The following is a 12,297-nucleotide window of genomic DNA, read 5'->3' as shown; positions in this document are numbered from 1 at the left end:
GGTTGGGTGGGGAGTGGATGGGTTAGGTGGGGAGGCGATGGGTTGGGTGGCGTGGGGAGGGGATGGGTTGGTTGGGTGGGGAGGGGATGGGTTGGGTTGGGTGGGGGTTGGTTGGGTGGGGTGGGGAGGGGGTGGGTGGGGTGGGGAGGGGGTGGGTTCGGTGGGGAGGGGATTTGTTGGGTTGGGTGGGGAGGGGTTGGGTGGGGACGGCTTGGGTTGGGCGGGGAGGGCTTGGGTTGGGTGGGGAGGGGATGGGTTGGGTGGGGATGGGTTGGGTTGGGTGGGGTTTGGTTGGGTTGGGTGGCGAGGGGTAGGGTTGGGTGGCGAGGGGTTGGGTGGGGAGGGGATGGGTTGAGGTTGGGTTGGGTGGGGAGGGGATGGGTTGGGTTTGGGTGGGGAGGGGTTTGGGTTGGGTGGGGAGGGGGTTGGGTTGGGTTGGGTGGGGAGGGGATGGGTTGGGTTGGATGGGGTTATGTGGGGAGGGGATGGATTGGTTGGGTTGGGAGGGGATGGGTGGGGAGGGGTTGGGTTGGGTGGGGAGGGTTTGGGTTGGTTTGGGTGGGGAGGGTATGGTTTGGTTGGGTGGGGGAGGGGATGGATTGGGTTGGGCTGGGTTGGGTGGGGAGGGGATGGGTTGGTTGGGTGGGGAGGGGATGGGTTGGTTGGGTGGGGAGGGGATGGGTTGGTTGGGTGGGGAGGGGATGGGATGGTTGGGTGGGGAGGGGATGGGTTGGTTGGGTGGGGAGGGGATGGGTTAGTTGGGTGGGGAGGGGATGGTTGGTTGGGTGGGGAGGGGATAGGTTGGTTGGGTGGGGAGGGGATGGGTTGGTTGGGTGGGGAGGGGATGGGTTGGTTGGGTGGGGAGGGGATGGGTTGGTTGGGTGGGGAGGGGATGGTTTGGTTGGGTGGGGAGGGGATAGGTTGGTTGGAGCTGCAATCGAATGACCGAAGTGAAGGGAGGTAAGGGGGGAGGTTGCGGATTGAGCAGCCAATCGGGGCCTTCTGTGGGCATCGGGTGATGTTGAGGTTTGGGTGTATTGGAGAATTGGGGGTTTGGGCTAATTGGACGGTTTGGTTTTGGTTTGGATGTTTGACGGTTTTTGTGTCTGTCACAGATACTGATGAATGTGAACTCCGGCCTCTGCCCTGTTCCAATGGACAATGTGTGAATTCAGTCGGCAGCTTCCACTGTGCCTGTTCCAGGGGATTTTCAGCAAATTCTCACCGGACGGACTGTGTCGGTAATCAGTAACTCGTCAGTAAATCAGTAACTCGTCAATAAATCAGTAACTCGTCAGTAAATCAGTAACTCGTCAATAAATCAGTAACTCGTCAATAAATCAGTAACTCGTCAATAAATCAGTAACTCGTCAGTAAATCAGTAACTCGTCAATAAATCAGTGACTCGTCAGTAAATCAGTAACTCGTCCGTAAATCAGTGACTCGTCAGTAAATCAGTGACTCGTCAATAAGTCAGTAACTCGTCAGTAAATCAGTAACTCATCAATAAATCAGTAACTCGTCAGTAAATCAGTAACTCATCAATAAATCAGTAACTCGTCAGTAAATCAGTGAATCGTCAATAAATCAGTAACTCGTTAGTAAATCAGTGACTCGTCAATAAATCAGTGACTCATCAATAAATCAGTAACTCGTCAGTAAATCAGTGACTCATCAATAAATCAGTAACTCGGCAGTAAATCAGTGACACATCAATAAATCAGTAACTCGTCAGTAAATCAGTGACTCATCAATAAATCAGTAACTCGTCAGTAAATCAGTGACTCATCAATAAATCAGTAACTCGTCAGTAAATCAGTAACTCATCAATAAATCAGTAACTCGGCAGTAAATCAGTAACTCATCAATAAATCAGTGACTCGTCAGTAAATCAGTAACTCATCAATAAATCAGTAACTCGTCAATAAATCAGTAACTCGTCAGTAAATCATTAACTCATCAATAAATCAGTGACTTGTCAGTAAATCAGTAACTCATCAATAAATCTGTAACTAGTCAATAAATCAGTAACTCATCAATAAATCAGTGACTCGGCAGTAAATCAGTGACTCGGCAATAAATCAGTAACTCGGCAGTAAATCAGTGACTCGTCAGTAAATCAGTAACTAGTCAATAAATCAGTAACTCATCAATAAATCAGTGACTCGTCTGTAAATCAGTAACTCGGCAGTAAATCAGTGACTCGTCAGTAAATCAGTGACTCGTCAATAAATCAGTAACTCGGCAGTAAATCAGTAACTCATCAATAAATCAGTGACTCGTCAGTAAATCAGTAACTTATCAATAAATCAGTAACTCGTCAGTAAATCAGTAACTCATCAATAAATCAGTGACTCGTCAGTAAATCAGTAACTCGTCAATAAATCAGTAACTCATCAATAAATCAGTGACTCGTCTGTAAATCAGTAACTCGGCAATAAATCAGTAACTCGGCAGTAAATCAGTAACTCATCAATAAATCAGTGACTCGTCAGTAAATCAGTGACTCATCAATGAATCGGTAACTCGTCAGTAAATCAGTGACTCATCAATAAATCAGTGACTCGTCAGTAAATCAGTGACTCATCAATAAATCAGTGACTCGTCAGTAAATCAGTGACTCGTCTGTAAATCAGTAACTCGGCAATAAATCAGTGACTCGTCAGTAAATCAGTAACTCGTCAATAAATCAGTAACTTGTCAGTAAATCAGTGACTCATCAATAAATCAGTAACTCATCAATAAATTAGTAACTCGTCAGTAAATCAGTGACTCGTCAATAAGTCAGTGACTCGTCAGTAAATCAGTCACTCGTCGGTAAATCAGTGACTCATCAATAAGTCAGTAACTCGTCAGTAAATCAGTAACTCATCAATAAATCAGTAACTCGTCAATAAATCAGTGACTCGTCAGTAAATCAGTGACTCGTCAATAAGTCGGTAACTCGTCAGTAAATCAGTAACTCATCAATAAATCAGTAACTCGTCAGTAAATCAGTGAATCGTCAATAAATCGGGATGGATTGGGTTGGGTTGGGTTGGGTGGGGAGGGGATGGGTTGGTTGGGTGGGGAGGGGATGGGTTGGTTGGGTGGGGAGGGGATGGGTTGGTTGGGTGGGGAAGGGATGGGTTGGTTGGGTGGGGAGGGGATGGGTTGGTTGGGTGGGGAGGGGATGGGTTGGTTGGGTGGGGAGGGGATGGGTTGGTTGGGTGGGGAGGGGATGGGTTGGTTGGGTGGGGAGGGGATAGGTTGGTTGGGTGGGGAGGGGATGGGTTGGGTTGGGTGGGGAGGGGATGGGTTGGTTGGGTGGGGAGGGGATGGGTTGGTTGGGTGGGGAGGGGATGGGTTGTATGGGTGGGGAGGGGATGGGTTGGTTGGGTGGGGAGGGGATGGGTTGGTTGGGTGGGGAGGGGATGGGTTGGTTGGGTGGGGAGGGGATGGGTTGGTTGGGTTGGGAGGGGATGGGTTGGTTGGGTGGGGAGGGGATGGGTTGGTTGGGTGGGGAGGGGATGGTTTGTTTGGGTGGGGAGGGGATAGGTTGGTTGGAGCTGCAATCGAATGACCGAAGTGAAGGGAGGTAAGGGGGGAGGTTGCGGATTGAGCAGCCAATCGGGGCCTTCTGTGGGCACCGGGTGATGTTGAGGTTTGGGTGTATTGGAGAATTGGGGGGTTTGGGCTAATTGGACGGTTTGGTTTTGGTTTGGATGTTTGACGGTTTTTGTGTCTGTCACAGATACTGATGAATGTGAACTCCGGCCTCTGCCCTGTTCCAATGGACAATGTGTGAATTCAGTCGGCAGCTTCCACTGTGCCTGTTCCAGGGGATTTTCAGCAAATTCTCACCGGACGGACTGTGTCGGTAATCAGTAACTCGTCAGTAAATCAGTGACTCGTCAGAAAATCAGTAACTCGTCAGTAAATCAGTGACTCGTCAGTAAATCAGTAACTCATCCGTAAATCAGTAACTCATCAATAAATCAGTGACTCGTCAATAAATCAGTAACTCGTCAGTAAATCAGTAACTCGTTAGTAAATCAGTGACTCGTCAATAAATCAGTGACTCATCAATAAATCAGTAACTCGTCAGTAAATCAGTGACTCATCAATAAATCAGTAACTCGTCAGTAAATCAGTAACTCGTCAATAAATCAGTAACTCGTCAGTAAATCAGTGACTCGTCAGTAAATCAGTAACTCGTCAATAAATCAGTAACTCATCAATAAATCAGTGACTCGGCTGTAAATCAGTAACTCGGCAATAAATCAGTAACTCGGCAGTAAATCAGTAACTCATCAATAAATCAGTGACTCGTCAGTAAATCAGTGACTCATCAATAAATCGGTAACTCGTCAGCAAATCAGTGACTCATCAATAAATCAGTGAGTCGTCAGTAAATCAGTGACTCATCAATAAATCAGTGACTCGTCAGTAAATCAGTAACTCATCAATAAATCAGTAACTCGTCAATAAATCAGTAACTCATCAATAAATCAGTGACTCGTCTGTAAATCAGTAACTCGGCAATAAATCAGTGACTCGTCAGTAAATCAGTAACTTGTCAGTAAATCAGTAACTCGTTAGTAAATCAGTGACTCGTCAGTAAATTAGTAACTCGTCAATAAATCAGTGACTCGTCAGTAAATCAGTAACTCGTCAATAAATCAGTGACTCGTCAGTAAATCAGTGACTCGTCAGTAAGTCAGTAACTCGTCAGTAAATCAGTAACTCGTCAATAAATCAGTGACTCGTCAGTAAATCAGTAACTCGTCAGTAAATCAGTAACTCATCAATAAGTAAGTAACTCGTCAGTAAATCAGTAACTCATCAATAGATCAGTAACTCGTCAATAAATCAGTGACTCGTCAGTAAATCAGTGACTCGTCAATAAGTCAGTAACTCGTCAGTAAATCAGTAACTCATCAATAAATCAGTAACTCGTCAGTAAATCAGTAACTCATCAATAAATCAGTAACTCGTCAGTAAATCAGTGAATCGTCAATAAATCGGGATGGATTGGGTTGGGTTGGGTTGGGTGGGGAGGGGATGGGTTGGTTGGGTGGGGAGGGGATGGGTTGGTTGGGTGGGGAGGGGATGGGTTGGTTGGGTGGGGAGGGGATGGGTTGGTTGGGTGGGGAGGGGATGGGTTGGTTGGGTGGGGAGGGGATGGGTTGGTTGGGTGGGGAGGGGATGGGTTGGTTGGGTGGGGAGGGGATAGGTTGGTTTGGTGGGGAGGGGATGGGTTGGGTTGGGTGGGGAGGGGATGGGTTGGTTGGGTGGGGAGGGGATGGGCTGGTTGGGTGGGGAGGGGATGGGTTGGTTGGGTGTGGAGGGGATGGGTTGGTTGGGTGGGGAGGGGATGGGTTGGTTGGGTGGAGAGGGGATGGGTTGGTTGGGTGGGGAGGGGATGGGTTGGTTGGGTGGGGAGGGGATGGGTTGGTTGGGTGGGGAGGGGATGGGTTGGTTGGGTGGGGAGGGGATGGTTTGGTTGGGTGGGGAGGGGATAGGTTGGTTGGAGCTGCAATCGAATGACCGAAGTGAAGGGAGGTAAGGGGGGAGGTTGCGGATTGAGCAGCCAATCGGGGCCTTCTGTGGGCATCGGGTGATGTTGAGGTTTGGGTGTATTGGAGAATTGGGGGGTTTGGGCTAATTGGACGGTTTGGTTTTGGTTTGGATGTTTGACGGTTTTGGTGTCTGTCACAGATACTGATGAATGTGAACTCCGGCCTCTGCCCTGTTCCAATGGACAATGTGTGAATTCAGTCGGCAGCTTCCACTGTGCCTGTTCCAGGGGATTTTCAGCAAATTCTCACCGGACGGACTGTGTCGGTAATCAGTAACTCGTCAGTAAATCAGTGACTCGTCAGAAAATCAGTAACTCGTCAGTAAATCAGTGACTCGTCAGTAAATCAGTAACTCATCCGTAAATCAGTAACTCATCAATAAATCAGTGACTCGTCAATAAATCAGTAACTCGTCAGTAAATCAGTAACTCGTTAGTAAATCAGTGACTCATCAATAAATCAGTGACTCATCAATAAATCAGTAACTCGTCAGTAAATCAGTGACTCATCAATAAATCAGTGACTCGTCAGTAAATCAGTGACTCGTCAATAAATCAGTAACTCGTCAGTAAATCAGTGACTCGTCAATAAATCAGTAACTCGGCAATAAATCAGTAACTCATCAATAAATCAGTGACTCGTCAATAAATCAGTAACTCGTCAGTAAATCAGTAACTCGTTAGTAAATCAGTGACTCATCAATAAATCAGTGACTCATCAATAAATCAGTAACTCGTCAGTAAATCAGTGACTCATCAATAAATCAGTGACTCGTCAGTAAATCAGTGACTCGTCAATAAATCAGTAACTCGTCAGTAAATCAGTGACTCGTCAATAAATCAGTAACTCGTCAGTAAATCAGTGACTCGTCAATAAATCAGTAACTCGTCAGTAAATCAGTGACTCGTCAATAAATCAGTGACTCGTCAATAAATCAGTGACTCGTCAATAAATCAGTGACTCGTCAGTAAATCAGTGACTCGTCAATAAATCAGTAACTCGTCAGTAAATCAGTGACTCGTCAATAAATCAGTAACTCGTCAGTAAATCAGTGACTCGTCAATAAATCAGTAACTCGGCAGTAAATCAGTGACTCATCAATAAATCAGTGACTCGTCAGTAAATCAGTAACTCGTCAGTAAATCAGTGACTCGTCAGTAAATCAGTGACTCGTCAATAAATCAGTAACTCGTCAGTAAATCAGTAACTCATCAGTAAATCAGTAACTCGTCAGTAAATCAGTGACTCGTCAATAAATCAGTAACTCGTCAGTAAATCAGTGACTCGTCAGTAAATCAGTGACTCGTCAATAAATCAGTGACTCATCAATAAATCAGTAACTCGTCAGTAAATCAGTGACTCGTCAATAAATCAGTAACTCGGCAGTAAATCAGTGACTCGTCAATAAATCAGTAACTCGTCAATAAATCAGTAACTCGTCAATAAATCAGTAACTCGTCAATAAATCAGTAACTCGGCAGTAAATCAGTGACTCGTCAATAAATCAGTAACTCGTCAGTAAATCAGTAACTCATCAATAAATCAGTAACTCGGCAGTAAATCAGTAACTCATCAATAAATCAGTGACTCGTCAATAAATCAGTAACTCGGCAGTAAATCAGTAACTCATCAATAAATCAGTGACTCGTCAGTGAATCAGTAACTCGTCAGTAAATCAATAACTCATCAATAAATCAGTAACTCTTCACTAAGTCAGTGACTCGTCAGTAAATCAGTAATTCATCAATAAATCAGTAACTCGTCAGTAAATCAATAACTCGGCAGTAAATCAGTAACTCATCAATAAATCAGTAACTCGTCAATAAATCAGTAACTCGTCAGTAAATCAGTGACTCGTCAGTAAATCAGTAACTCATCAATAAATCAGTGACTCGTCAGTAAATCAGTAATTCATCAGTAAATCAGTAACTCGTCACTAAATCAGTGACTCGGCAGTAAATCAGTAACTCGTCAGTAAATCAGTGACTCGTCAGTAAATAAATCAGTAACTCGTCAGTAAATCAGTAACACATCAATAAATCAGTGACTCGTCATTAAATCGGTAACTCGTCAGTAAATCAGTAAATCAGTGACTCATCAGTAAATCGGTGACTCGGCAGTAAATCAGTGACTCGTCAGTAAATAAATCAGTGACTCGTCAGTAAATCAGTAACTCATCAGTAAATCAGTGACTCGTCATTAAATCGGTAACTCGTCAGTAAATCAGTAAATCAGTGACTCATCAGTAAATCAGTAACTCATCAGTAAATCAGTGACTCGTCAGTAAATAAATCAGTAACTCGTCAGTAAATCAGTGACTCGGCAGTAAATCAGTAACTCATCAGTAAATCACTGACTCATCAGTAAATCGGTGACTCGGCAGTAAATCAGTAACTCATCAATAAATCAGTGACTCGTCAATAAATCAGTAACTCGTCAGTAAATCAGTAACTCATCAATAAATCAGTGACTCGTCAGTAAATCAGTAACTCATCAATAAATCAGTAACTCGGCAGTAAATCAGTAACTCATCAATAAATCAGTGACTCGTCAGTAAATCAGTAACTCGTCAGTAAATCAATAACTCATCAATAAATCAGTAACTCGTCACTAAGTCAGTGACTCGTCAGTAAATCAGTAATTCATCAATAAATCAGTAACTCGTCAGTAAATCAATAACTCGGCAGTAAATCATTAACTCGTCAGTAAATCGGTGACTCGTCAGTAAATCGGTAACTCGTCAATAAATCAGTGACTCGTCAGTAAATAAATCAGTGACTCGTCAGTAAATCAGTAACTCATCAGTAAATCAGTGACTCGTCAGTAAATCAGTAACTCGTTAGTAAATCGGTGACTCAGCAGTAAATCAGTAACTCATCAATAAATCGGTAACTCGTCAGTAAATCAGTGACTCGTCAGTAAATCAGTAACTCATCAATAAATCGGTAACTCGTCAGTAAATCAGTAACTCGTCAGTAAATCAGTAACTCATCAGTAAATCAGTGACTCGTCAGTAAATCAGTAACTCGTTAGTAAATCGGTGACTCAGCAGTAAATCAGTAACTCATCAATAAATCGGTAACTCCTCAGTAAATCAGTGACTCGTCAGTAAATCAGTAACTCATCAATAAATCGGTAACTCGTCAGTAAATCAGTAACTCGTCAGTAAATCAGTAACTCGTCAGTAAATCAGTAACTCGTCACTAAGTCAGTGACTCGGCAGTAAATCGGTGACTCGGCAGTAAATCAGTAACTGGTCCTCATTGTAAACTCTTCCCACGAGACTTGGGCAAATTCTCTCACCTCACATCCGGGAATTTTAATATGTTAAACACTGGGGCCACAGAATGTCTGTTGGACAACTGAACATGTGACAGGGGTGTGACTCAAACTGGACCATCCAGTCCGGGGTCCGGTTCGGCGTCCAGGCCGGAGTCCGGGTCCAGTCCAGTGTCCAAGCCAGGTTCCGGGGTCTAGTCCGGGGTCCGGGACGGTCCAGGGTCCGGGATCCAAGCCGGGGTCCGGGAGCCGGGGTCCGGTCCGGGGTCCAAGCCGGGGTCTGGGGTCCGGCCCGGGGTCCAGGTCCGGGGTCCGGTCCGGGGTCCGGTCCGGGGTCCGGGCCGGTCCAGGGTCCGGGATCCAAGCTGGGGTCCGGTCCGGGGTCCAGGGTCCGGTCCGGGTCCAAGCCGGTGTCCAGGATCCGGTCCGGTCCAAGCCGGGGTCCAAGACTGGATCCGGTCCGGGGTCCAAGCCGGGGTCCGGTCCGGGGTCCGTGGTCCGGTCCGTGGTCCGGGGTCCAAGCCGGAATTCTGTCCTTTTCAATTGGCAGGACAATGCTTATTTTCATGCAAGAGGTTCACAGGAATCCAACTCTGGGAACTGGGAATGCCGGAACTGGGAATGCCGGAACTGGGAATATCGGGACTGGGAATTTCGTAACTGAAATATCGGAACTGGGAATACCGGAACTGGGAATACCAAAACTGAAATATCCGAACTGGGAATACCGGAACTGGGAATACTGGAGCAATGCCAAAGGGTTGGAAGGAATATAGAAAAAGGATATTCAATGGGAATACTGGGATGAGGGGGGAATGTGCACAGAATTCCTACAGTGGAGAATGAGGCCATTCAGCCCATTGAGTCTGGGCCAACCTTCCGAACAAGATCGTATCTGGGCCCATTCTCCCGACCTATCCCCTAACCCCACCTAACCTGCAATTGTCTGGACTGCGGGAGGAAACCGGAGCACCCGGAGGAAACCCACGCAGACACGGGGAGAACGTGCAGACGCCACACAGACAATCACTCAACTGGAATCGAACCCGGGTCCCAGGCTCTGTGAGGCAGCAGTGCTAACCACTCTGCCCACCCAACTCCCCTGTAGAATGTCCCTGGAATGAGGGATAAAACACTGACCACAGTATTCAGGGTAACATGGAGCAGAGTCGGATGGGGTGGGAGACAATTTGTGATCAGCCTCTCCTCCAGTTGCCATACTCCCAGCTCCAAGTTGGCTGATGTCATATTGACACTGATCCTGATTCAGGCTGTTCTTCGCTCTTTTTGCAACTTTTCAGATATCAACGAGTGTCTGGATGTTTCCTCCTGTCCTAACTCCGAGTGTGTGAACTCAGTGGGGTCATTCCGATGTCTCCCCTGTCCCACGGGATATCAGATCCACAATCGAAAGTGTTCAGGTAACTAGAGCCTCAGCTCAAATCACAGTCCTCAAACCAATACACAATCCCAGGACAGATACAGCACGGGGTTAGATACAGAGTAAAGATCCCTCTACACTGTCCCCATCAAACACTCCCAGGACAGGTACAGCACGGGGTTAGATACAGAGTAAAGATCCCTCTACACTGTCCCCATCAAACACTCCCAGGACAGGTACAGCACGGGGTTAGATACAGAGTAAAGCTCCCTCTACACTGTCCCCATCAAACACTCCCAGGACAGGTACAGCACAGGGTTAGATACAGAGTAAAGCTCCCTCTACACTGTCCTCATCAAACACTCCCAGGACAGGTACAGCACGGGGCTAGATACAGAGTAAAGCTCCCTCTGCACTGTCCCCATCAAACACTCCCAGGACATGTACAGCACGGGGTTAGATACAGAGTAAAGCTCCCTCTACACTGTCCCCATCAAACACTCCCAGGACAGGTACAGCACAGGGTTAGATACAGAGTAAAGATCCCTCTACACTGTCCCCATCAAACACTCCCAGGACAGGTACAGCACGGGGTTAGATACAGAGTAAAGCTCCCTCTACACTGTCCCCATCAAACACTCCCAGGACAGGTACAGCACGGGGTTAGATACAGAGTAAAGCTCCCTCTACACTGTCCCCATCAAACACTCCCAGGACAGGTACAGCACGGGGTTAGATACAGAGTAAAGCTCCCACTACACTGTCCCCATCAAACACTCCCAGGACAGGTACAGCACGGGGTTAAATACAGAGTAAAGCTCCCTCTACACTGACCCCATCAAACACACCCAGGACAGTTACAGCACGGGGTTAGATACAGAGTAAAGCTCCCTCTACACTGTCCCCATCAAACACTCCCAGGACAGGTGCAGCACGGGGTTAGATACAGAGTAAAGCTCCCTCTACACTGTCCCCATCAAACACTCCCAGGACAGGTACAGCACGGGGTTAGATACAGAGTAAAGCTCCCTCTACACTGTCCCCATCAAACACTCCCAGGACAGGTACAGCACGGGGTGAGATACAGAGTAAAGCTCCCTCTACACTGTCCCCATCAAACACTCCCAGGACAGATACAGCACGGGGTTAGATACAGAGTAAAGCTCCCTCTACACTGTCCCCATCAAACACTCCCAGGACAGATACAGCACGGGGTTAGATACAGAGTAAAGCTCCCTCTACACTGTCCCCATCAAACACTCCCAGGACAGGTACAGCACGGGGTTAGATACAGAGTAAAGCTCCCTCTACACTGTCCCCATCAAATACTCCCAGGGCAGGTACAGCACGGGGTTAGATACAGAGTAACGCTCCCTCTACACTGTCCCCATCAAACACTCCCAGGACAGGTACAGCACGGGGTTAGGTACAGAGTAAAGCTCCCTCTACACTGTCCCCATCAAACACTCCCAGGACAGGTACAGCACGGGGTTAGATACAGAGTAAAGCTCCCTCTACACTGTCCCCATCAAATACTCCCAGGACAGGTACAGCACGGGGTTAGATACAGAGTAAAGCTCCCTCTACACTGTCCCCATCAAACACTCCCTGGACAGGTACAGCACGGGGTTAGATACAGAGTAAAGCTCCCTCGACACTGTCCCCATCAAACACTCCCAGGACAGGTACAGCACAGGGTAAGATACAGAGTAAAGCTCGCTCGACACTGTTCCCATCAAACACTCCCAGGACAGGTACAGCACAGGGTTAGATACAGAGTAAAGCTCCCTCTACACTGTCCCCATCAAACACTCCCAGGACAGGTACAGCACGGGGTTAGATACAGAGTAAAGCTCCCTCGACACTGTCCCCATCAAACACTCCCAGGACAGGTACATCACGGGGTTAGATACAGAGTAAAGCTCCCTCTACACTGTCCCCATCAAACACTCCCAGGACAGGTACAGCACGGGGTTAGATACAGAGTAAAGCTCCCTCTACACTGTCCCCATCAAACACTCCCAGGACAGGTACAGCACGGGGTTAGATACAGAGTAAAGATCCCTCTACACTGTC

At 46.9% G+C, this 12,297-nt stretch overlaps 1 protein-coding gene across 3 annotated transcripts in view; it reads left to right on the top strand.

Annotated features, from left to right (window-relative positions):
* ltbp4 (latent transforming growth factor beta binding protein 4) overlaps positions 1–12,297 on the top strand; it is a 504,953-nt gene that overhangs the window by 400,753 nt on the left and 91,903 nt on the right. For all 3 annotated transcript variants that reach the window (XM_072489893.1, XM_072489894.1, XM_072489895.1), the window contains 4 exons: positions 1,116–1,241; positions 3,734–3,859; positions 5,701–5,826; positions 10,142–10,261. In XM_072489893.1, coding sequence (XP_072345994.1) covers positions 1,116–1,241; positions 3,734–3,859; positions 5,701–5,826; positions 10,142–10,261 — 498 coding nt within the window. The remainder of the gene's footprint in view (positions 1–1,115; positions 1,242–3,733; positions 3,860–5,700; positions 5,827–10,141; positions 10,262–12,297) is intronic.

This window comes from Scyliorhinus torazame, chromosome 25, assembly GCF_047496885.1.
Source record: "Scyliorhinus torazame isolate Kashiwa2021f chromosome 25, sScyTor2.1, whole genome shotgun sequence".
NCBI classification, from domain to species: domain Eukaryota; kingdom Metazoa; phylum Chordata; class Chondrichthyes; order Carcharhiniformes; family Scyliorhinidae; genus Scyliorhinus; species Scyliorhinus torazame.
The sequence above is the reverse complement of the archived record's forward strand: the minus strand, read 5'-3'. Positions and strand labels throughout refer to the sequence as shown.